The sequence below is a fragment of the Hyperoodon ampullatus genome, assembly GCF_949752795.1.
Source record: "Hyperoodon ampullatus genome assembly, chromosome: 2".
Lineage (NCBI taxonomy): Eukaryota > Metazoa > Chordata > Mammalia > Artiodactyla > Ziphiidae > Hyperoodon > Hyperoodon ampullatus.
In genome coordinates, this window is record NC_136915.1 from 152,242,924 (window position 1) to 152,266,461 (window position 23,538).

Below are 23,538 nucleotides of genomic sequence, written 5' to 3' on the forward strand. Positions count from 1 at the left end.
ATCTCATTACAGTGGCTTCTCTTCCTGTGGCATACTGGCTCTAGGCGCATGGGCTTCAGTAGCTGCGGGGCCCTGCCTCCAGAGCGCAGGCTCAGTACTTGTGGCTCACGGGCTTACTTGCTCCGTGGCATGTGGGATTTTCCTGGACCAGGGCTCGAACCTGTGTTCCCTGCATTGGCAGGCGGATTCTTAACCACTGTGCCACCAGGGAAGCCCTACCTTTTAAAATTAAATCCATTGTGAGATACCCCTAGTTTCAATTCCACTTTAATAATGAATACTTGGAGTCTTTTTTTTTCTTTCTTTCAAATTTAGTTTCCCAAGAAGTAGCAGGACTGACTTTTCCTGTAGTCCAGGAACACTTACAAGGCTACGTGTGCTCTTGAGAGCAGGCAATATGTCTCATTTTTATTTTTTATTCCCCAGAGTCCATGACAGTGTGGGGCACATACTTTTCAAAGCAAGTTTGGTGCTTGGAAGCCACTGAATGTGTGTCCAGTAAATACTAACTGCAAGTGTTGGTGCAAGGGAGAATGTTGAGCAACAGGGCCTGCTCAGGCACAGCGCATCCCAGAGATTCCAACTTCACAAGGGCAGATTTCTGAAGAAATCTCTTTATTTGGATCAAAATGCTTTCTGGTGCTCTCCCTCTGCCGAGACAGCACGAATTTATGAAACGTGCTCCTGTCTGCTCTAAAGGCAGCGTCCGATGTTGACAGCTGCATTGGGCCGAGAGGCCAAGTTCGTCCTCTGCCAGTGTTAGACCTGTCCCTAGAGGAGCCCCTCTAGGTGGAGAGACTCATGTCTGCCTCTTTCTCTCCCCCGTGTTTCTCCTAGCCCCTCGTTCCCAGTCCCGAGTTGCTCAATCCAAAGGTCGCCTCCCGCCCGCCCACGCCCAGGTCGGAGGACTCCTGGCCACGGCATCCATCCAGAAGGAGACCACCTAGCGCAGACCTCCAGCGTGGCCTTTCTCCTCTGCCGCCCCGCACACTCACTCCCGCCCCGCCCCCCCGGAAGCTCCCCGATTGGCTCCGGCGGGCAAGGGTGCCGCTGATTGGCCAGCGGGCCTTCACCGCGCAGTGACGCCTCTGTCTTCCGGCCCGGCCTGTCCCTGAGGGACCGCCCGCCGGGCCGCGCACGGGGACGAGGACTTCGCCTGCGGACTCAGGCAGCGCGGGGTGCGGCTCCCGGCTCAGACCGAGGCTCACTCGGCCGGGGAGAGGGTAGCAGGAGCAGTGGGCCTCGGGGTAAGGGTTGGGGTGCAGGGAGGGCCTCGGGTCTTGGGCTGGGGGTGCAGGGCTGGGAGGAGGGCGGGGGCGCCAGGCGGCTCCGGGGAGCCCAGGGACATGGCACTGCCCGACGATGAGGAGGGGACAACGGTGGCGAACGGGCACCCGCCCGCCAACGGATACCTCCCGGTCCCGGGGGACTCGCCTGCTGGAAAGGTGAGCGCGGAGACGCAGAACGGGCCCAAAGCCGGCTGCCTGGCCCTGAATGGGGTCTCTCGGGACAGCCCCAAGGCCGCCTCGGGAGCTCTGGACAGGCCTAAAACTCCGCTGGCCCCGGAGGAGGAGACCCAGGCCCGGCTGCTGCCCAAGGACCCCGGCGAGGAGACGCCGGCGGTCGAGGGCACCCTGGTTCCCCGGACTGCGCTCTCCGCGCGGCGCTTTTTGGTGCTACTGATCTTCAGCCTGTACTCGCTGGTGAACGCTTTTCAGTGGATCCAGTACAGCATCATCAGCAACGTTTTCGAGGGTTTCTACAACGTTTCCTCGCTGCACATTGACTGGCTGTCCATGGTGTACATGCTGGCCTACGTGCCCCTCATCTTCCCGGCCACCTGGCTGCTGGATACCAGAGGCCTGCGGCTCACCGCCCTGCTGGGCTCCGGCCTCAACTGCTTGGGCGCCTGGATCAAGTGCGGCAGCGTGCAGCAGCATCTCTTCTGGGTCACCATGTTGGGCCAGTGCCTGTGCTCTGTGGCCCAGGTGTTCATCCTCGGCTTGCCCTCCCACATCGCTTCAGTGTGGTTTGGGCCCAAGGAGGTGTCCACAGCTTGCGCCACCGCCGTGCTAGGTAATCAGGTAAGGACTAGGGTAATAGATGAAAATCGGATCCTGAAGGACCAGATAAAACGTCATAGGCCATGTGAGCTAGGTATATGGATGGACCCTTAGGAGGCCTTCTATAAATGAAGGAGAGGAGATGAGCAGTCATAAAATAGGAAGCAGTCTTGGATTAAAGAGGGGTTTTGATTTATTTGTGAAGACAGACCTTTCAAAACCAGTTTAAAATGACTACCTGGTCATCTTTGAGAATTACCTGTAAAGTAATTAACTGTACAGGCCCATATCTAGGCCTAATATCATAGAAAACTTGTCAGTGCAATAATGAATGAGTCTAAAGTAGGTATTATTTTTGTCATCAGTGTATTCTTTGCAAAAGGAAGGTGCTGGGTTCTGGGAAGTTTGTTCTTAATTTGAGTGGTCCATGTAAACAGCTTCTGTTTAATTTTATATATTAGCAGTCAGTAGAGTGCCTGGTACATAACAGACATTTGTAAATGATCGCTAAATAAATCTAGTGATAAAGACCTCACAGCATTACTGAGTCCTATTACCAAATTTTAACAGTAAGAAAATGCAAGACAAATCATAGATCATAGAATCCATTGCAGAAGCGTGGCTTATTTTGCCAAGTCTCCATTAAACTGTTTCCTAGACTTGCCAACACCATAGGTTCAAATTCATTAGCATTCCAGTAGCATTATTAGGTAGAATTTGTGTGTGTGTGTGTGTGTGTGTGTGTGTGTGTGTTTTAATTGCAGAATGGTCCTTTTACTGTAATTTAAATTTTGCATATGGAGTCCTATGATACTTTATGTAAATTATATTGAGTGTTCATTCAGCTTGAGGGGAATCAAGTTAAAAACCTGTATAACAAGGGACTTCCCTGCCGGTCCCATGGTTAAGACTTCCCCTTCCAATGCAGGGGGTGCGGGTTGGATCCCTGGTCAGGGAGCTAAGATCCTACATGCCTTGGGGCCAAAAAAACCAAAACATAAAACAGAAGCAATATTGTAACAAACTCAATAAAGACTTTTAAAAGAAATTGCTTAAAAAAAAAAAAGACCTGTATGACAAAAATGTTACCTCTCTCTATACATATATCATGTAGCTATGTAACAAAAGAATGTTACTCTTTTACTTCTGGTCTAACACTTGTTTCAAGATCACGGTAAGATCTATTTAAATTCCATGTAAAGATTAACTCTACATGTGGGCTTATTGCTTTATATTTATTTCCCTTAAAAGTACAGAAGAAGGGATAGCTTGAAATATAGTTGTATATCCAAAATAATTTGTGACTGATATTTTAGTTGGTTGCTTCTGCATGTTTGGTTAGGAACTGTTTCCTTAAAATATTTTTTCATTTACAAAATTACATGCAAGATTAATACTTCATTGAGCATGATGGAAATATTATCAATCCATATCTATGGATTATCTATTTCATGGATAATAAATGGAAATGTTTTCTCATAGGCAGATTTCCCTCTAACACTTAGCACACCTCTGGGCCTTCCTCCTACATTCTCCCTAAGTGTTCGAATCCCTCCTTGGCTCTAGTAGCTCTGCACTTGCTCACAACCCCCAAGTATGCATCTTTAGCCTAGATTATGGAGTGATCATTCATAGTAATATTCAACATTATTGAGCATTCACTAAACCTGGAACCATGCTAAGTACTTTACACACATTGTTTCATTTAATTTAATTATGTAAGGTAGGAACTATTAGTCTCCTCATTTTATATATACAGAAGCTGAGACTTGAAGGGATAAAATTATTTTCCAAAAGTCACACATCTAATTAGCAGCAGAATTCACACTCAGGTCTGTCTGATTCCTGAATCCTATCTTTTAACTACCCATCTACTGTGCCAAGTCTCTAACCTGAGAGAACCTTCTAAAAAAATTTTTTTTTTAAATTTTTTAGCCATGCCGCACGGCTTGCAGGATCTTAGTTCCCCAGCCAGGGATTGAACCCAGGCCCCAGCAGTGAAAGCACCAAGTCCTAACCACTGGACTGCCAGGGAATTCCTGAGAGAATCTTTTAAAACATAGATCAGATCATGTCATAGCTCTGCTTTGAACTCTCCAATGATTTCCCATAGTAATTAAAATAAAATCTAAATTCCTTACTCTGGATTACAAAACCTTACTAATATGTTTTTGGTTCTTTAAACAACACTAAGCTTGAATTTTTCATAAGGGCCTTTGCAAAAACATTCTCTCTGTCTGGAATGTTCTTCCTCCTAGGATCACATTGTTATATCCTTATTATCATTCAGCTCTCAGTTTAAATTCATTTTAAATATCATTCAGTGGCATTTCTTGAGGATCCCATTTAGAGTTGCCCAGTCACTGTCTTATTACATCATTGTACTTTAGTCCTCTATATAGTGCTTATCACTGTCTGATATGTTTATATATTAATTGTTAATTATTACTCTTCTCCGATCCCTACCATTAGGTTGTAAGTTTCATGAAATAGGCACATCATCTGAATGTACAGCATTCATTACAGTGCCTGGCACGTTGTAGATTCTCCATAAAAATTTATTCAATAAATTAATGAGCTTCAGACTTATTTAGATACTGGTCAGCTGGATATTTCCACTTGACTATCCCATATGACCCCACCAATCAAAATTTACCTTGTCTCCTAGCTCATTACTCTTCATTTCTACTGCCACCATCTTAGCCTTGGCCACCCTTAGCTCTCACCTAGAGCTTGCTAACTGATTTTCCTATCTGCAGCTCTTGCTCTCTCCCCTCTGTTCTCCACATTCGTCCATTGTGGTCTTTCTAATGTGCATATCTGTCCTGGACACTCCCTTGCCCCCTGCAGTGTCTTCCATTGCCCTTAGGAAAAAATTCAAACTCTCTTAAGTGTCAAGTGAGACCTTCCAGTTCTGCCTCCTGCCAATTCCTCAGCATCACCTCTCTGCACAGCCTCCATTCCTCGTATACAGACTCTCTCTGCTCTGAGGGGACTTGTGCACTACTTACAGTTTTCTCACAAGGTCATGCTCTCTCCTTCCTTTGTACATGATGTCCCCTTGATTGGGAACAATTTTTTTTTTGAATTTTATTTTATTTATTTTTTATACAGCAGGTTCTTATTAGTCATCAATTTTATACACATCAGTGTATACATGTCAATCCCAATTGCCCAATTCATCCCACCACCCCCACCCCGGCTTTCCCCCCTTGGTGTCCATACGCTTGTTCTCTACATCTGTGTCTCAGTTTCTGCCCTGCAAACCGGTTCAGCTGTACCATTTTTCTAGGTTCCACGTATATGCGTTAATATACGATATTGGTCTTTCTCTTTCTGACTTACTTGACTGGGAACATTTCTATTTCACTTGGCTAACTCTAATTTCTTATTCAGATTTTTGTTCCTTCAGAAATTTTTCCTGAACCCCAAGTCTATACAAGGTGCTCCTCTAAAATACTCTCTTAGCTAAGGTGACCATATGTTCCAACTGGCCTAGAACAGTCCAGGTGTACATCTGTTGTCCAGTACAACTGCTCATGGGGTCCCTTTCACTCTGACTAGTGTTCTTGCTTGAATAATCAATTACATGATCTTCCCAGTCATGGCGCCCTCTACCTCTCATCACAGTACTGCTCTTACTACACTCGTAATTACCTGTTTAACTGTCTCTGTCCAGCTTTTTATAGGGAGCAAATGAAATATTTGGTAAATGTTACTATCTCTGCCTCAGCCCCCTTTTTGAAACCTATCTTGGGCCCTTCTGTCTCACCTCCATCCCCCAAAGAATCTGAAATCTCCCTTCACTGAGCCTCCTTTAATACTTTGATTTTATTTCTCTTGTGATTATCATAGTCGGCCTAATTTTTTTTTCCTGAGGTGAAATTCACATAAAAAATTAATCATTTTAAAGTGTACAGCTCAGTGGCATTTAGTACCTTCACGATGTTGTGCAACCATCACCTATATCTGGTTCCAAAACATTTTCATCTACCCTCAAAGAAGACCCAGTTCCCACTAAGCAGTCACTCCTCATTTCCCCCTCTCTAGCCCCGGCAACCACTAATTTGTTTTTTCGCTATGGATTTCCCTAGTCTAGATATTTCTTTCTTCTTTTTTTTTAAAGAGTATTGCCCCTTTTTTAAAAAATTAATTAATTTATTTATTTATTTTTGGCTGTGTTGGGTCTTCGTTTCTGTGCGAGGGCTTTATCCAGTTGCGGCGAGCGGGGGCCACTCTTCATCGCAGTGCGGGAGCCCCTCACTGTTGCGGCCTCTCTCGTTGTGGAGCACAGGCTCCAAACGAGCAGGCTTAGTACTTGTGGCTCACGGGCTTACTTGCTCCGCGGCATGTGGGATCCTCCCAGACCAGGGCTCGAACCTGTGTCCCCTGCATTGGCAGGCGGACTCCCAACCACTGCACCACCAGGGAAGCCCCTAGATATTTCATATAAATAGAATCATACAGTATGTGACCTTTTGTGTCTGGCTTCTTTCATTTAACAAGTTTTCAAAGGTCATCCATGTTACAGCATCTATCAGTATTTCATTCTTTCTAAATAATATTTCATTGAATGGATATACCACATTTTGTTTATCCATTCATTCATTGATAGACAATTTGCTTGTTTCCACCTTTTGGCTATTGCAAATAGGGCTGCTATGGATATTCATGTACAATATTCAATACCTGTTTTCAGTTTGGGGGTATATACCCAAGAGAGGAATTGCTAGGTCATACAGTCACTCTATGTTTAACTTTTTAAGGAACTGCCAAATTGTTTTCCGTGGTCACTGCACTGTTTTACAATCTTATTAGCAGTCTACAAGTGTTCCAATTTCTCCACATCATGACAACATTTGTTATTTTCTGTTTTTTTTTAAATTATAGCCATTCTAGCGGGTATGGTTTTGATTTGCATTTTCCCAATAACTAATGATATTGAGCATGTTTTCATGTACTTGTTGGACATTTGTACATCTTCTTTGGAGCAATGTCTATTCAGGTCTTTTGCCCATTTTTGAATTAGGATGTTTATCTTTTTGTTGTCGAGTTGTAAGAGTTCTCTATATATTCTGGATGGTAGATCCTTATCAAATATAAGATTTGCAGATATTTTCTCCCATTCTGTAGGTTGTCTTTTCTCAGCATTTTTTGCGTGTATGTGTGTATTTTTATTCTCCTTTTTATTGTAAGTAGCCAAAGGTTAAGGAGTGTGTCTTACACAACTTTATAGCAGCATCATTTGGATGGTTGGAGCTTAGTAAATGTTTATTGAATAGGGAAGACATTTGACAGCAATTTTCCTTTAACAGTATGGTAAAAAGACATTAGAACATGGTGCTTCAGAGCTTACGAAAGGACCTTGCAATAGTGGTTGTCTTTATGTTGATTAATTACTTTTTTTTCTCTTATAATAAGAAGAAAGAATTAACAGGACTGTTCATTTTACAGCTTGGAACTGCAGTTGGCTTTTTGCTGCCACCAGTGTTAGTGCCGAACACACAGAATAACACACAACTGCTGGCTTGTAATATCAGTACCATGTTTTATGGAACTTCAGCTGTCGCCACATTTTTATTTATTTTAACAATAATTGGTAAGTGAATTACTTTCCCTAAAGCTTAAATAGATAAGTGCATGACACACATATGAAAATAAAAATAACCAACCCTGAAAATTTGTACTGGTAATATCTCAAGTGCTATTTGCTTGTTTCATTCTTGCTGTTCACTTTCTTGTTTAGGTAATGAATGCTATACGCCTAGGGGTATGTTATGGTCCGCTACATCCGTTTTAATATTGTAAAGGGTTTGAAGACTAATTCATCTCATTTATCTCCCTACTAACTTTTCTTTCCTGATAACTGTTGGTTTCAAACATATTACCTGCCTCCCCTTTGCATATCCGTCTACGTGTCTGCATCTTACGCTAACCTTGCCAGGAACAAGTTCTTGTCGTGCTTTGAAATGATGCGAATAGGCTACAACCTTCCTTTAAATGATAAATCCTTCCAGGGATCCCCAATTTAACAGGTAACTGGATCTGAAAATGTTGACCAGTGAATGATCCTGGGCAGTAGCAAGCTGTTCAGCAGAATTTCAAACTGTGGCAACTATCTGCTTGTTAGGCCACTCCAGCAAAGCACTGCTGCCGCCACTCGTCCCCGAGTCCTCTCGTCCGGGCCTGTCTCTTGAAGCAGTCAGTCAAAATCAGCTGCAAGCAGCCATCATCAATTTGGAAGAAGGTTTGGGAAGGTCTGCTTTTTAAAGTTTTTGTTTGTTTGTTTGTTTATAAATTTATTTATTTTTGGCTGCGTTGGGTCTCCGTTGCTGCGCGCTGTGCGTGGGCTTTCTCCAGTTGTGGCAAGCCGGGCCACTCCTCGTTGCAGTGCGTGGGCTTCTCATTGGGTGGCCTCTCTTGTTGTGGAGCACGGGCTCTAGGCGCGCGGGCCTCAGCAGTTGTGGCAGGTGGGCTCAGTAGTTGTGACTTGTGGGCTCCAGAGCACAGGCCCAGCAGTTGTGGCGCACAGGCTTTGTCGCTCCGCGGCACGCGGGACCCTCCCGGACCAGGGCCCAAACCCGCGTCCCCTGCACTGGCAGGTGAACCCTCAACCACTGTGCCACCAGGGAAGCCCTTAAAGTTTATTTTTAATGGGAAACAATTTTGATTTCAGAGAAAAGAATAGGTGAGGCTTATTTAAGTAATAGAGCTGCTAACATAACTATAATATTGCCTTTTGGGCACTCAGTATATCTTAAATTGATTTGAAGAAGAAAGGAACTTTAAAGTTGAAAGGCCATCTTTTAATCATTAAAATTTATAATTAAATTTCATTATAGCTGGAGTTTTTAATTTTATATGTTAATTTTTACCATGGTTATAACAGTAATGAAAAATGCAAGTTGTTTTTTATGATCACCAGATATAAAATCCTCAGTTTTCAAAGAAAATGTATGTTAAAGACTATGGAGTATTTTGATAGAGATGCCTTTATTTTTTTAAATTTTATTTATTTAATTAATTTATTTTATTTTTGGCTGATTTGTGTCTTCGTTGCTGCACATGGGCTTTCTCTAGTTGTGGTGAGCGGGGGCTACTCTTCATTGCGGTGCGCAGGCTTCTCATTGCGGTGGCTTCTCTTGTTGTGGAGCACAGGCTCTAGGTGCGCGGGCTTCAGTAGTTGTGGCACGTGGGCTCAGTAGTTGTGTCTCGCGGGCTCTAGAGCACAGGCTCAGTAGTTGTGGCGCACAGGCTTAGTTGCTCGGTGGCATGTGGGATCTTCCCAGACCAGGGCTCGAACCCGTGTCCCCTGCATTGGCAGGCGGATTCTTAACCATTGCACCACCAGGGAAGCCCAGAGATGCCTTTAGAGATGAACTGCTGGACCCAGGGATAGGAAACTCAGCCCACATTTTTTTGTGGTACGTGGGCCTCTCACTGTTGTGGCCTCTCCCGCTGCGGAGCACAGGCGCCGGACGCACAGGCTCAGCGGCCATGGCTCACAGGCCCTGCCGCTCCGCGGCATGTGGGATCTTCCCGGACCGGGGCACGAACCTGTGTCCCCTGCATCGGCAGGTGGACTCTCAACCACTGTGCCACCAGGGAAGCCCCAGCCCACATATTTTTAATTTCCCTTAAGATAATGAACAAAATATTCTCTTGGTAGCATTTAAAGTATTCTGACATGTCCAATCTACCTATGATTGGTTTTTATGTTTCTGTTAGGGAGTGGCATATTTGCTGTGTGCTGACTACTGAAAAAGGATAAATTATCCCTTGTACTATTTTGGCAGTTTAACAAGGTTTTAAAAGAAATCTATAGTTTTGAAAAACAAATTCCTATAGCTACTTTTCTGGTAGCCATATTTGATTTGCTAGATGAAGTATGAGATATAGTTTATATACATTTTGCATAAATGGATCTTCCATTAGCAATAGGGTTTATTAAAATAAAATTCTCTTTCCTTTGATTGCTATGTATCTTTGCATAAATTCTGGTTTTCCTTTTTTTATCGTCTTCGATTGCTTGTCTCTTTGGAAGAAGTGAGAGTAATAGACTGTATATAAGATATCTATAGATACAAAATTATATATATGACACATGTATTTAAACATATATATATATATGAGATGCTACAAATATAAGATTTTTATTTGTCAAAGGAGTGAGACAAAAAACATAGGTATGACCATTGGCGTATCACCCTGTATTATTTAAGAAATTAAAAGAGAGCTGTTCATGTACATAATTATTTATGTACTCATGGCTTATGAGTAGACAGTGGAAATGGAAATGGGAGGTGAATGGAATGGAAATAGAATAGGAATAAAAAAGCTCATTGTCAAGTTTTGCTTGGGACCTACAAACTTAATCTTATGATACTAAGCATAGTATAAAAGCAAGATAATATACAGTTGTGATTTGAAAGTCTAGGTTGAAAATTGTGACGTTTAAATTAAAAATTTACCTGTTTTCCTTATACCTAAATATTTGCTATTGAGGAAAATATGGATTATTTTAAAAATCCTAACTTTCTTAAAGTTCCTTAATTACTAAGAGACAATGCTACTTCCTTCTAAATTCTACCCATAAATACTTTGGAAGCCCAATCAAATCTTATAAAATAATTTAGTTTTGTGCTGATGCTTTTCAGCAATGTGACATATACCAAACTGAAATTCAGAAGTCTTCCTAAAATACTAACTTGAGGGTTCATGTCATGTAATCCTATTACCCTCCCTAAGTGTAATCCATCTAACATTTCTAGGACTTAAGCCCAACCTTCCACTGAATTTCAAACTAATACCCCATTCTTATTGAGAGAATACTATTACAGTCTCTAACATTTGATTGATATGTACCAAACATGTTTAAAAGCACAACTACATGCTATATTTCATTTAATCCTCAAAGCCCTATAAGGTCGGTACTATTATTATCATTCCCATTTTATAAATGAGGAAACTGGGCACAGAATTTAAGTAAATTTAACTTACCCATGGTCACAGTTAGTATATAAATGCTAAAGATGAAATTTGAGCCTAGGCAATCTAACTCCATTAATAAAATGTTACATATACAAATATATCATTTTAATTTTTACTTAGTCTGATTTTTTGTTTCAATTCCTCTTGTATAAGTGGTAATGCTGTTGTATTTGAAAGCTGTTCTTCTTATGCAGAGCAGTAAACTATATCACTTAAGTATGTCAGTTAAAATCCTTATCGTCCTGATTTCACTAAAATGAGTGGATGACAGAAACCGAAAGTAATGGCAGTCAAAATATTTAATATTAAGGTATTTAAATACATGAGTATAAAACATGCATGCATAATTTTACTTTTGATTCTTATATTCAGGATATTTATATATTGGCTCCTATTACAAATTGTTAATAGAAGTACGTTTTACTTAGTGTATAAGAATTTCAAGCCCTGAGAAAAGTCTCTGATTTTATTTTATTTTTGGCTGCACTGTGCAGCATGTGGGATCTTAGTTCCCTGACCAGGGATCCAACCTGTACCCCCTGCGGTGGAAGACAAGTCCTAACCACTGGACTGCCAGGGAATTCCCTGAAAAGTCTCTGATTTTTAAAAATAAATATTCCTCAAAAAAACAATGTATTTTGTGTAGTACTCAATAATTACAAAATTCTTTTACACATATCATATAGTCCTCATACCAGCTTATTGTTATTATCTCCATTTTATGAATGAGAAAGCAATAGCTGAGAAGCAGGAATTGATTTCTTCGAATCATATAGTGAGATGAGTCAGAGCCAGGATTCAAACCTGTGTTTGTCTTATAATAAATTAATATGTGTAATGTCCGCTTGAATCACAAAGGCACAAATAATGAAATCAAAAGATAATATTATAACCTGATTTCAAAAAATAGAAGTGGTCCTAAACACAATAGATTTGTTATTTATTCATCATGGGAGAAAAAGTTTGAATGTGGTGCCCAAAATCCTTTGGCTACTTTCCATGCCTGTTGCTAAGGGTGGAGAATAACTGTTTTATTAATTAATTATTTTATTAGTTAATTATTTTATATGCACAAATTTTTGGTGGGGAGAAGAGAAGAAGTTAGAAGTCTATTTTTCAGTTTCAAAGGAGAAAGAAAAAGCCATATTTCATCCTTTGAAAGGAGCAGTGAGGCATAAACAGGGTCATAGACCAATGGTCTTTTTGTTCCTCTTTTTTTTTTTTTCTTCATAGACTTAAGCCTGACTTTACTATATTGTGTAGCTGGTAGATAAACTCTTGATTTTGTCCAAGACAGCAGTTGACTTCCTGAAACTAAGACGTAACAATTGTATTCAGAAAACAAGTCTAATGGAATTAAAGACTACCAGAACTTGTTTTTATTTTGCATTTGAGTTCAGATCTGAGCCATTTAGACTTATTTTACTATAGTAAATAAAAATCTAAGTAAGAGACTTAGGACTCATTCAATACCCATGACTACGTTGTAAGCATAGTTTCTACATTCTGAAACTTTGTTTTACAACCATGTGAGTTCTGTTTTACCAATATTAATAAAAAGAGATATCTCCTATCTTAACTAGGATGCAAAGAGACTTTCAGGAGAGGACAACAGGCGTCCTCAACAGTGCAAGGAGCAGATAGGGTGAAAGGAAGGGGAGGGATTGCAACCACTTAAAACGTTTTATGTCTACCAGTCCTCCAGTGTAAGGATATTAAAAAGTAAATATTTATGAGTTATGTCTCCTCTTCAGTTAGTTGTAAGACCTATAAAAATAGAAGTCTAGTTTGTTGTTTTATTTATATCGTAATTAATCCATGTTTTGGTGAGCAAAGAGCTGTAATTTTTTAATTTTTAGCAGCAAACAGGAGAATTAGAGAATTACAATATTGTATGCAAGTTTTAAGGATGATTTCTTTCTTTTGCAGTGATTTTCAAACCTGGCTGAGTGTTGAGTTTTGTGTAATACAGTTCTAAGGTTCTATTCTGGAGGTTCTGATTCACTGAGCCTTCTCTAGAATCCCAAAATCTGTATTTTAAAAATATTTCTACATGATTACAGTTGACAGTCAGGTCCATCAGATGTAGACCACTTTCAAACTACAAAGCAGGTTTCTTTGTTGAAAGAAAGAAATAGCCACTATTTAAAAAGAGGGAGAGAGGGAGAAAGAGAAGGAGGAAATTCTAATATTTTAGAAAATATTACTTTCTTCTGAACCCATTTACCTTCTTTTTGGCTTTTGAATTTACCCTACTTTATTGATTCTAAAGTGTACATTTTTTTCATGGTGTCTCTGAAATTGAGGTGCCTTTAGTAATCAATCAATGGCGTCTAAGATGAATAAGTTCTAGAGATAGGCTGTATAACATTATGCCTATAGTTAACAATACTTATTGTACACTTAAAAGTTTGTTAAGAGGGTGGATTTCAACTTAAATGTTCTTATCACAATAAAAAACTATCAATGGCATGTAACATTGGTGTCAATTGAGACATGGTTATGTGAAAACCTTCTGTTGATGCCTGCCAAAATCATTAAGTGCCAGCATCAGACCATTTTAGATTCAGTGAAATACAGCATTTTTCCTGTATGTATTTTAGTTTAAAATTTTGAGTCAATACTAAAACTAGATTTTAATTTCTGATGTACCACTCTTAGCAGGTCAGCTCTTCTATCAAAAAGTCTTGACTCCTGGCTAGCCATACCCTACAGAAATCTCTGCCTAGCCATCTGTTGTAGGAAATTAGTAGATCCTTCCCTGCCCAGCAAAAGGGCAGTCTCTAAGTGTCTGGCTGAGAAGGCTGTGCGATCTTTCTCTAACTACATAGTAATGGGCAGTGCTAGAACTTACAGTATCAGAAACTATGTATCACACTTTTATGTCTCCCAGCTCTACCCATAGATTTTCCATGTGCAGCTGACGTGAGTCAGCAGGCAGGACCTAGCTCTGCTCCCATGAATCCACATGGACCTTTTCAGTTCTAGAGGGGTAATTGCATCAGATGATAAACTTTATATCAAATTTCAGAAGAAAATAGGTACTAACTCAAGACAATCCTCTAAAAGTTCAATAAGATACTGGCTTGCTCATATCTGATATTACCTCTAATTACAGATTGAACCAAATTTAAAAATAGAATTCTTGAATACTTAATATAATAAAAATTAATCTTGCTTAACTAAAAATGGAATAATCACTGGGCAAAGTTGTGACATAGTACTGATGGGTTTACAGTTTAGTTCTGTGAATTGGCCAAATCTCTGAGTTCTAGTCCATTTCAGAGGGTTGAGATGATAATATCAAACTATTCTTCACTTAGAAATTAGTGAAAATGAAAAGCCTTACTATAAAAGACGTTTACTACCTCTTTAATCTAAACTGAATTTAGTCTGCTCACTAAAGAAGACTCGTATATTGAATTATCTTTTCATGTATGTTTCCAGCATTCAAAGAAAAACCTCAGTATCCACCAAGCCAGGCTCAAGCAGTTCTCCAAGACAGTCCCCCTGGAGAGTATTCCTATGTGAAATCAATAAGGAACCTATTTAAAAATATTCCTTTTGTCCTTCTATTGATCACTTATGGTAAGTGGTTTTATTTTCATTGATGTCTGTGTAAACCTTTGAGCATTACAGATTATTTTCTTATAATCTAGTGGTTTGAGCTTTAATTAATGAGATAATGAGATAGGTTTATTAACTCTATAATAATAGTGTAGTCATAAACCTAAATTTTTAATCAAAAGCAAAAACTTCAGAATGGATTTCCTTACACGTTTTTAGAACAAAAAAAAATTTGTGGATATTAAAGAGAGAAGCACTCTTTTTTTTTTTTGGCGGTACGCGGTCCTCTCACTGTTGTGGTCTCTCCCGTTCCGGAGCACAGGCTCCGGACGTGCAGGCCCAGCGGCCATGGCTCACGGTCCCACCGCTCTGCGGCATGTGGGATCTTCCTGGACCAGGGCACGAACCCGTGTCCCCTGCATCGGCAGGCGGACTCTCAACCACTGCGCCACCAGGGAAGCCCAGAAGCACTCTTTTTAAAAAAAATTTTATTTAATTAAAAAAATTTTTTATACAGCAGGTTCTTATTAGTCATCCATTTTATACATATTACTGTATATATGTCAGTCCCAATCTCTCAATTCATCACAGCACCATCCTCCCCCGCCACTTTCCCCCTTTGGTGTCCATACGTTTGTTCTCTACATCTGTGTCTCTATTTCTGCCCTGAAACTGGTTCATCTGTACCATTTTTCTAGGTTCCACATATATGCGTTAATATACGATATTTGTTTTTCTCTTTCTGACTTACTTCACTCTGTATGACAGTCTCTAGATCCATCCATGTCTCTACAAATGACCCAATTTCGTTCCTTTTAATGGCTGAGTAACATTCCATTGTATATATGTACTACATCTTCTTTATCCATTCATCTGTCCATGGGCATTTAGGTTGCTTCCATGACCTGGCTATTGTAAATAGTGCTGCAATGAACATTGGGGTGCATGTGTCTTTTTGAATTATGGTTTTCTCTGGATATATGCCTAGTAGTGGAATTGCTGGATCATATGGTAATTCTATTTTTAGTTTTTTAAGGAACCTCCATACTGTTCTTCATAGTGGCTGTATCAATTTACATTCCCACCAGCAATGCAAGAGGGTTCCCTTTTCTCCACACCCTCTCCAGCATTTGTTGTTTGTAGATTTTCTGATGATGCCCATTCTAGCCAGTATGAGGAAATACCTTATTGTAGTTTTGATTTGCATTTCTCTAATAATTAGTGAAGTTGAGCAGCTTTTCATGTGCTTCTTGGCCATCTATATGTCTTCTTTGGAGAAATGTCTATTTAGGTCTTCTGCCCATTTTTTGATTAGTTTTTTTTTTTTAACATTGAGCTGCATGAGCTGTTTATATTTTGGAGATTAATCCTTTGTCCATTGATTCGTTTGCAAATATTTCTTTCCATTCTGAGAGTTGTCTTTTTGTCTTTTTTATAGTTTCCTTTGCTGTGCAAAAGCTTTTAAGTTTCATTAGGTCCCATTTGTTTATTTTTGTTTTTATTTCCATTACTCTAGGAGGTGGATCAAAAAAGCTCTTGCTGTGATTTATGTCAAAGAGTGTTCTTCTTATGTTTTCCTCTAAGAGTTTTATAGTGTCCAGTCTTACATTTAGGTCTCTAATCCATATAGAGTTTATTTTTGTGTATGGTATTAGGGAGTGTTCTATTTCATTTTTTTTACATGTAGCTGTCCAGTTCTCCCAGCACCAATTATTGAAGAGACTGTCTTTTCTCCATTGTATATCCTTGCCTCCTTTGTCATGGATTAGTTGACCATAGGTGCATGGGTTTACCTCTGGGCTTTCTATCCTGTTCTATTGATCTATATTTCTGTTTTTGTGCCAGTACCATATTGTCTTGATTACTGTAGCTTTGTAGTATAGTCTGAAGTTGGGGAGTCTGATTCCTCCAGCTCCGTTTTTTTCCCTGAAGACTGCTTTGGCTATTTGGGGTCGTTTGTGTCTCCATACACATTTTAAGATTTTTGTTCTAGTTCTGTAAAAAATATCACTGGTAATTTGATAAGGATTGCATTGAATCTGTAGATTGCTTTGGGTAGTATAGTCATTTTCACAATATTTATTCTTCCAATCCAAGAACATGGTATATCTCTTCATCTGTTTGTGTCATCTTTGATTTCTTTCATCAGTGTCTTATAGTTTTCTGCGTACAGGTCTTCTGTCTCATTAGGTAGGTTTATTCCTAGGTATTTTATTCTTTTTGTTGCAGTGGTGAATGGGATTGGTTCCTTAATTTCTTTTTTGTTTGTTTGTTTTTGGTTTTTTTATTTTTTGCGGTACGCGGGCCTCTCACTGCTGCGGCCTCTCCCGTTGCGGAGCACAGGCTCCGGACACGCAGGCTCAGCGGCCATGGCTCACGGGCCCAGCCGCTCCGCGGCATGTGGGATCATCCCAGACCAGGGCATGAACCCGCGCCCCCTGCATCGGCAGGCGGACTCTCAACCACTGCGCCACCAGGGAAGCCCCTTAATTTCTTTTTCTGATCTTTTGTTGTTAGTGTATAGGAATGCAAGAGATTTCTGTGCATCAATTTTGTATCCTGCAACTTTACCAAATTCATTGATTAGATCTAGTAGTTTTCTGGTGGCATTTTTAGGATTCTTTAGGATTCTCTATGTATAGTATCATGTCATCTGCAAACAGTGACAGTTTGACTTCTTCTTTTCCAATTTGTATTCCTTTTATTTCTTTTTCTTCTCTGATTTCCATGGCTAGGACTTCCAAAACTACGTTGAATAATAGTGGCGAGAGTGGACATCCTTGTCTTGTTCCTGATCTTAGAGGAAATGCTTTCAGTTTTTCACCATTGAAAATGATGTTTGCTGTGGGTTTGTCATATATGGCCTTTATTATGTTGAGGTAGGTTCCTTCTATGCCCACTTTCTGGAGAGTTTTTATCATAAATGGGTGTTGAATTTTGTCAAAAACTGTTTCTGCATCTATTGAGATGATCATATGGTTTTTATTCTTTAGTTTGTTAACATAGTGTATCACATTGATTGATCTGCGTATACTGAAGAATCCTTGCATCCCTGGGATAAATCCCACTTGATCATGGTGTATGAGTCTTTTAATGTGTTGTTGGATTCTGTTTGCTAGTATTTTGTTGAGGATTTTTGCATGTATATTCATCAGTGATATTGGTCTGTAACTTTCTTTTTTTGTAGTATCATTGTCTGGTTTTGGTATCAGGGTGATGGAGGCCTCATAGAATGAGTTTAGGAGTGTTCCTTCCTCTGCAATTTTTTGGAAGAGTTTGAGAAGGATGGGTGTTAGCTCTTCTCTAAATGTTTGATAGAATTCACCTGTGAAGCCATCTGGTCCTGGGCTTTTGTTTGTTGGAAGATTTTTAATCACAGTTTCAATTTTATTACTTGTGATTGGTCTGTTCATATTTTGTATTTCTTCCTGGTTCAGTCTTGGAAGGTTATACCTTTCTAAGAATTTGTCCATTTCTTCCAGGTTGTCCATTTTATTGGCATAGAGTTGCTTGTAGTCTCTTAGGATGCTTTGTATTTCTGCGGTGTCCATTGTAACTTCTCCTTTTTCATGTCTAATTTTATTGATTGAGTCCTCTTCCTCTTTTTCTTGATGAGTCTGGCTAAAAGTTTATCAATTTTGTTTATCTTCTCAAAGAACCAACTTTTAGTTTTCTTGACCTTTGCTATTGTTTTCTTTGTTTCTATTTCATTTATTTCTGCTCTGATCTTTATGATTTCTTTTCTTCTACTAACTTTGGGTTTTGTTTGTTCTTCTTTCTCTAGTTCCCTTAGGTGTAAGGATAAATTGTTTATTTGAGATTTTTCTTGCTTCTTGAGGTAGGCTTGTATTGCTATAACCTTCCCTCTTAGAACTGCTTTTGCTGCATCCCATTGGTTTTGGGTCATTGTGTTTTCACTGTCATTTGTTTCTAGGTATTTTTTGATTTCCTTTTTTATTTCTTCAGTGATCTCTTGGTTATTAAGTAGTGTACTGTTTAGCCTCCATGTGTTTGTATTTTTTATGTTTTTTCCCCTGTAATTGATTTCTAATCTCATAGCATTGTGGTTGGAAAAGATGCTTGATACGATTTCAATTTTCTTAAATTTACTGAGGCTTGATTTGTGACCCAAGATGTGATCTATCCTAGAGAGTGTTCCATGTGCACTTGAGAAGAAAATGTAATCTGCAGTTTTTGGATGGAATGTCCTATAAATATCAATTAAATCTATCTGGTCTATTGTGTAATTTAAAGCTTGTGTTTTCTTATTAATTTTCTGTCTGGATGATGTGTCCATTGGTGTAAGTGAGGTGTTAAAATCCTGCACTTTTATTGTGTTACTGTTGATTTCCTCTTTTATAGCCATTAGCATTTGCCTTATGTATTGAGGTGCTCATCTTTGGGTGCGTATATATTTATAATTGTTATGTCTTCTTCTTTCATTGATCCCTTGACCATCATGTAGTGTCCTTCCTTGTCTCTTGTAACATTCTTTATTTCAAAGTCTATTTTATCTGATATGAGTATTGCTACTCCAGCTTTCTTTTGATTTCCATTTGCATGGATTATTTTTTTCCATTCCCTCACTTTCAGTCTGTACGTGTCCCTAAGTCTGAAGTGGGTCTCTTGTAGATAGCATATATATGGGTCTTGTTTTTGTATCCGTACAGTGAGCCTGTGCCTTTTGGTTGGAGCACTTAATCCATTTACGTTTAAGGTAATTATCGATATGTATGTTCCTATTACCATTTTCTTAATTGTTTTGGGTTTGTTTTTGTAGGTCCTTTTTGTCTTTTGTGTTTCCCACTTAGAGAAGTTCTTTTAGCATTTGTTGTAGAGCTGGTTTGGTGGTGCTGAATTCTCTGAGCCTTTCCTTGTCTGTAAAGCTTTTGATTTCTCCATCGAATCTGAATGAGATCCTTGCTGGGTAGAGTAATCTTTTTTTTTTTTTTTTTGAAATTTATGATCTAGTAAGCACTGTTGCATTTATTAATTTATTTATTTTTGGCTGTGTTAGGTCTTCGTTTCTGTGAGAGGGCTTTCTCTAGTTGTGGCAAGTGGGGGCCGCTCTTCATCGCAGTGCGCGGGCCTCTCACTATTGCGGGCTCTCTTGTTGTGGAGCACAGGCTCCAGACGCACAGGCTCAGTAGTTGTGGCTCACGGGCCTAGTTGCTCTGCAGCATGTGGGATCTTCCCAGACCAGGGCTCGAACCCGTGTCCCCTGCATTAGCAGGCAGATTCTCAATGACTGCGCCACCAGGGAAGCCCTAGAGTAATCTTGGTTGTAGGTTCTTCCCTTTCATCACTTTAAATATATCGTGCCACTCCCTTCTGGCTTGTAGAGTTTCTCCTGAGAAATCAATTGTTAACCTTATGGGGGTTCCCTTGTATGTTATTTGTCGTTTTTCCCTTGTTGCTTTTAATAATTTTTCTTTGTCTTTAATTTTTGTCAGTTTGATTACTATGTGTCTTGGCATGTTTCTCTTTGGGTTTATCCTGCCTGGGACTCTGTGCTTCCTGGACTTGGGTGGCTATTTCCTTTCCCATGTTAGGGAAGTTTTCTACTATAATCTCTTCAAATATTTTCTCAGGTCCTTTCTTTCTCTCTTCTCCTTCTGGTACCTCTATAATGAGACTGTTTGTGCATTTAATGTTGTCCCACAGGTCTCTTAGGCTGTCTTCATTTGTTTTCTTTTTTTTTTTTTCTTTATTCTGTTCTCCGGCAGTGAATTCCACCATTCTGTCTTCCAGGTCACTTATCTGTTCTTCTGCCTCAATTCTGCTATTGATTCCTTCTAGTGTATTTTTCATTTCAATTATTGTATCTCTGTTTGTTTGTTCTTTAATTCTTCTAGGTGTTTGTTCTTTAACTCTTCTGGGTCCTTGTTAAACATTTCTTACATCTTCTTTTTTTTTTTTTTTTTTTGCGGTACGCGGGCCTCTCACTGTTGTGGCCTCTCCCGTTGCGGAGCATGTGGGATCCTCCCGGATCGGGGCACAAACCCGCGTCCCCTGCATCGGCAGGCGGACTCTCAACCACTGCGCCACCAGGGAAGCCCTCTTGCATCTTCTTGATCTCCATTCTTTTTCTGAGGTCCTGGATCATCTTCACTATCATTATTCTGAATTCTTTTTCTGGAAGGTTGCCTACCTTCACTTCATTTAATTGTTTTTCTGGGGTTTTATCTTGTTCCTTCATCTGGTAGAAAGTACTCTGCGTTTTCATTTTGTCTGTCTTTCTGTGAATGTGGTTTTCGTTCCACAGGCTGCAGGATTGTAGTTCTTGTTTCTGCTGTCTGCCAGCACTGTCTTCTTTTGTGAGTTCTCCCAGGGTGTTTTAGGTCCTTTATAAATTATAGTTCTGACCACCATAAGCATATGGAAAATGTCATCAATAATTCCTTTCTTTGACCCTGTGCAAACTGTCATCTATTTTGACTACTCTATCAACGTCTCATCCTTGTAGATCTTTCAGCATAGCAGACAGATATTCCTCCTAACACTGTAGCTCTGACTGAAGGCACCAACACATTGTGTTCCCTTCAGAGTTTTCTGACAGAGTGTTCTTTTGTCCTTATATTAACACTGTTTTTTAACCAATACCCCCTATTTCTGTCTTACTTGCCTTCAGAAGTCACTCACTGCTATTCTTTTCTTTATATTTTTTTGGGGGCAGTGCACACAGGAGTACATAATTGTTTTATAAGTTTTAACAAATTATGCTGTGACCTAAACTCTTACCCTTTTACTGGGATTACTGCCCCCCACCCCTTTTCTTAGTGGAAATTATTAAACACAAAAGTAGAACATTTGATTTAATGAATTCTTAAGTACCCATCATCACCCAGCTTCAACAGTTACCAACAGTTCACCAATATTGCTTTTATTTCCTCTGCATTTTTCCTGGAATATTTTACCTTTTTAATTTTTTTTTTTTTTTTGGCTTTGGCCATGCTGCAGCTTGTGGGATCTTAGTTCCCCAACCAGGGATCGAACCCGGGCCCTTGGCAGTGAAAGCACAGAGTCCTAACCACTGGACAGCCAGGGAATTCCCTGGAATATTTTAAAGCAAATACCAGATGTTATATCATCTCATAATTAAATACTTCAGTTCCTTTTCTTAATTTTGGTTACCTCCACTGCTTAGCTTAAACCTAAAATTCATAACTAGGAAGTAGAGAAAATATAGTGGCTCACTGTTATCTAGTAGAGCAAATTCATTTCTTTAGCCTATCATTTAAGGTGGCTTCTTTCCTTCTTTTATACCTCATTGTTTCCCAATACAAAATTCTCTTTTAGCCAAATTTATAACCAATCTTGTGTCACATACACAGACACACAAACATGCCTTCATATGCATATACACTGTTAATTCTCATCTCTGTAATACATTTTGTGCCATTATTTCTTTTACCTGAAATGTGTCCTTTTTTTCCTTAAGCAGTCCTATAAGAGCTAGCTTAACGTTTACCTCACTTATTGTTCATTGCATTATTCATTCATTTATTCATTTATCCTACCAATAATTATCAAGTATCTACTAAATGTATAATAGTGCTCTAGATGCTGTATGGATTAGAAAGAAGCATGATACGTGATTTCCACCCTGAAATAATTATAATTCAATTGAGGAGATTATGTAAACCTCTGAAAAGTAAACAATAGTGTAAAAGTTATTTATCAGAAAGATAACAACATAAGAGAAGTTGTGTGGCAAGTGCATGCTAAAGGCCTTCAGAATACATAATTGGGACAAGATACAAGGAAGGAAGGGGTGTGGATGGCAGGGAAGGCATCACAGCAAAGATGGTGGTTGAGGCTGGCCTTGAAGGACAGGTTAGATTTGGATAGACAAGGGGGAAGAGGGTAATGGCATGAGCAAGGGCCTTAGATGGCACCGTCTCTGAATATTCTGATTTCTGTGGAGCTTTTATGTTTTTTATAGCACATTATTTAGCACCTGATTATGCATAAATAATTAGGTAAAAATTTGTTTAGTTGTTTGTAATTTGTAAAGGACTTCCATGTATATTATTTCAGCTAACTTTTGAGATAGAAAGATTATTATACTTATTTTAAAAATAAAGACTCTGAGTTCTCATTTCTTTTTCTTTTTTTAAAAATATATTTAAATATATATATATATATTTTTGGCTGCATTGGGTCTTCATTGCTCTGTGCAGGCTTCTCATTGCGGTGGCTTCTCTTGTTGCGGAGCATGGGCTCTAGGCGTGCAGGCTTCAGTAGTTGCAGCACGCAGGCTCAGCTGTTGCGGCGCACAAGCTTAGTTGCTCCCTTGCTTGTGGGATCTTCCCAGATCAGGGATTGAACCCATGTCCCCTGAGTTGGCAGGCGGATTCTTAACCACTGTGACGCCAAGGAAGTCCCTGCGCCAGGTCTTAGTTGGGATCTTTGTTGCCGCGTACAAGATTTTCATTTCAGCATGAGGGATCTTTAGTTGCGGCATGCGGGAATCTTTTAGTTGCGGCATGTGGGCTCTTAGTTGTGGCATGCGGGATCTGGTTCCCTGACCGAGGATCGAACCAGGGCCCCCTGCATTGGGAGCATGGAGTTTTAACCACCGGACCACCAGGGAAGTCCCCTGAGTTCTCATTTCTTAATTCTAAATTTTATTTGTATAGGATTTAAAAGGTACAAAGGACATACAATGAAAAGTCAGTCTTCTCCCATCTCTATCCCCAGGTCATCCACTCCCTGGAAGGAATCACTGTTACCACCTGCAACTTATTTGTTATCATCTGCAATTTATTTGTGAGGCTAGTATAACCTTGATATCAAAATCAGACAGGGACAGTGTAAGGGAAAAATTATAAGCCAGTTTTACCTATGAACCTAGGTGTAAAAATCCAAAATAAAATATTAGAAAACCTAATCCAGCTATTTATAAAAATGATAG

At 39.7% G+C, this 23,538-nt stretch overlaps 1 protein-coding gene across 1 annotated transcript in view; it reads left to right on the forward strand.

Annotated features, from left to right (window-relative positions):
* Positions 1 to 1,346: 1,346 nt before the first annotated feature.
* The window catches only part of FLVCR1 (FLVCR choline and heme transporter 1), a gene marked incomplete at its 5' end in the record, with an annotated part of 36,182 nt that continues 13,990 nt past the window's right edge, over positions 1,347 to 23,538 (forward strand). The window contains 3 exons of the mRNA XM_079696404.1: positions 1,347 to 2,084; positions 7,518 to 7,662; positions 14,502 to 14,642. Coding sequence (XP_079552530.1) covers positions 1,347 to 2,084; positions 7,518 to 7,662; positions 14,502 to 14,642 — 1,024 coding nt within the window. The remainder of the gene's footprint in view (positions 2,085 to 7,517; positions 7,663 to 14,501; positions 14,643 to 23,538) is intronic.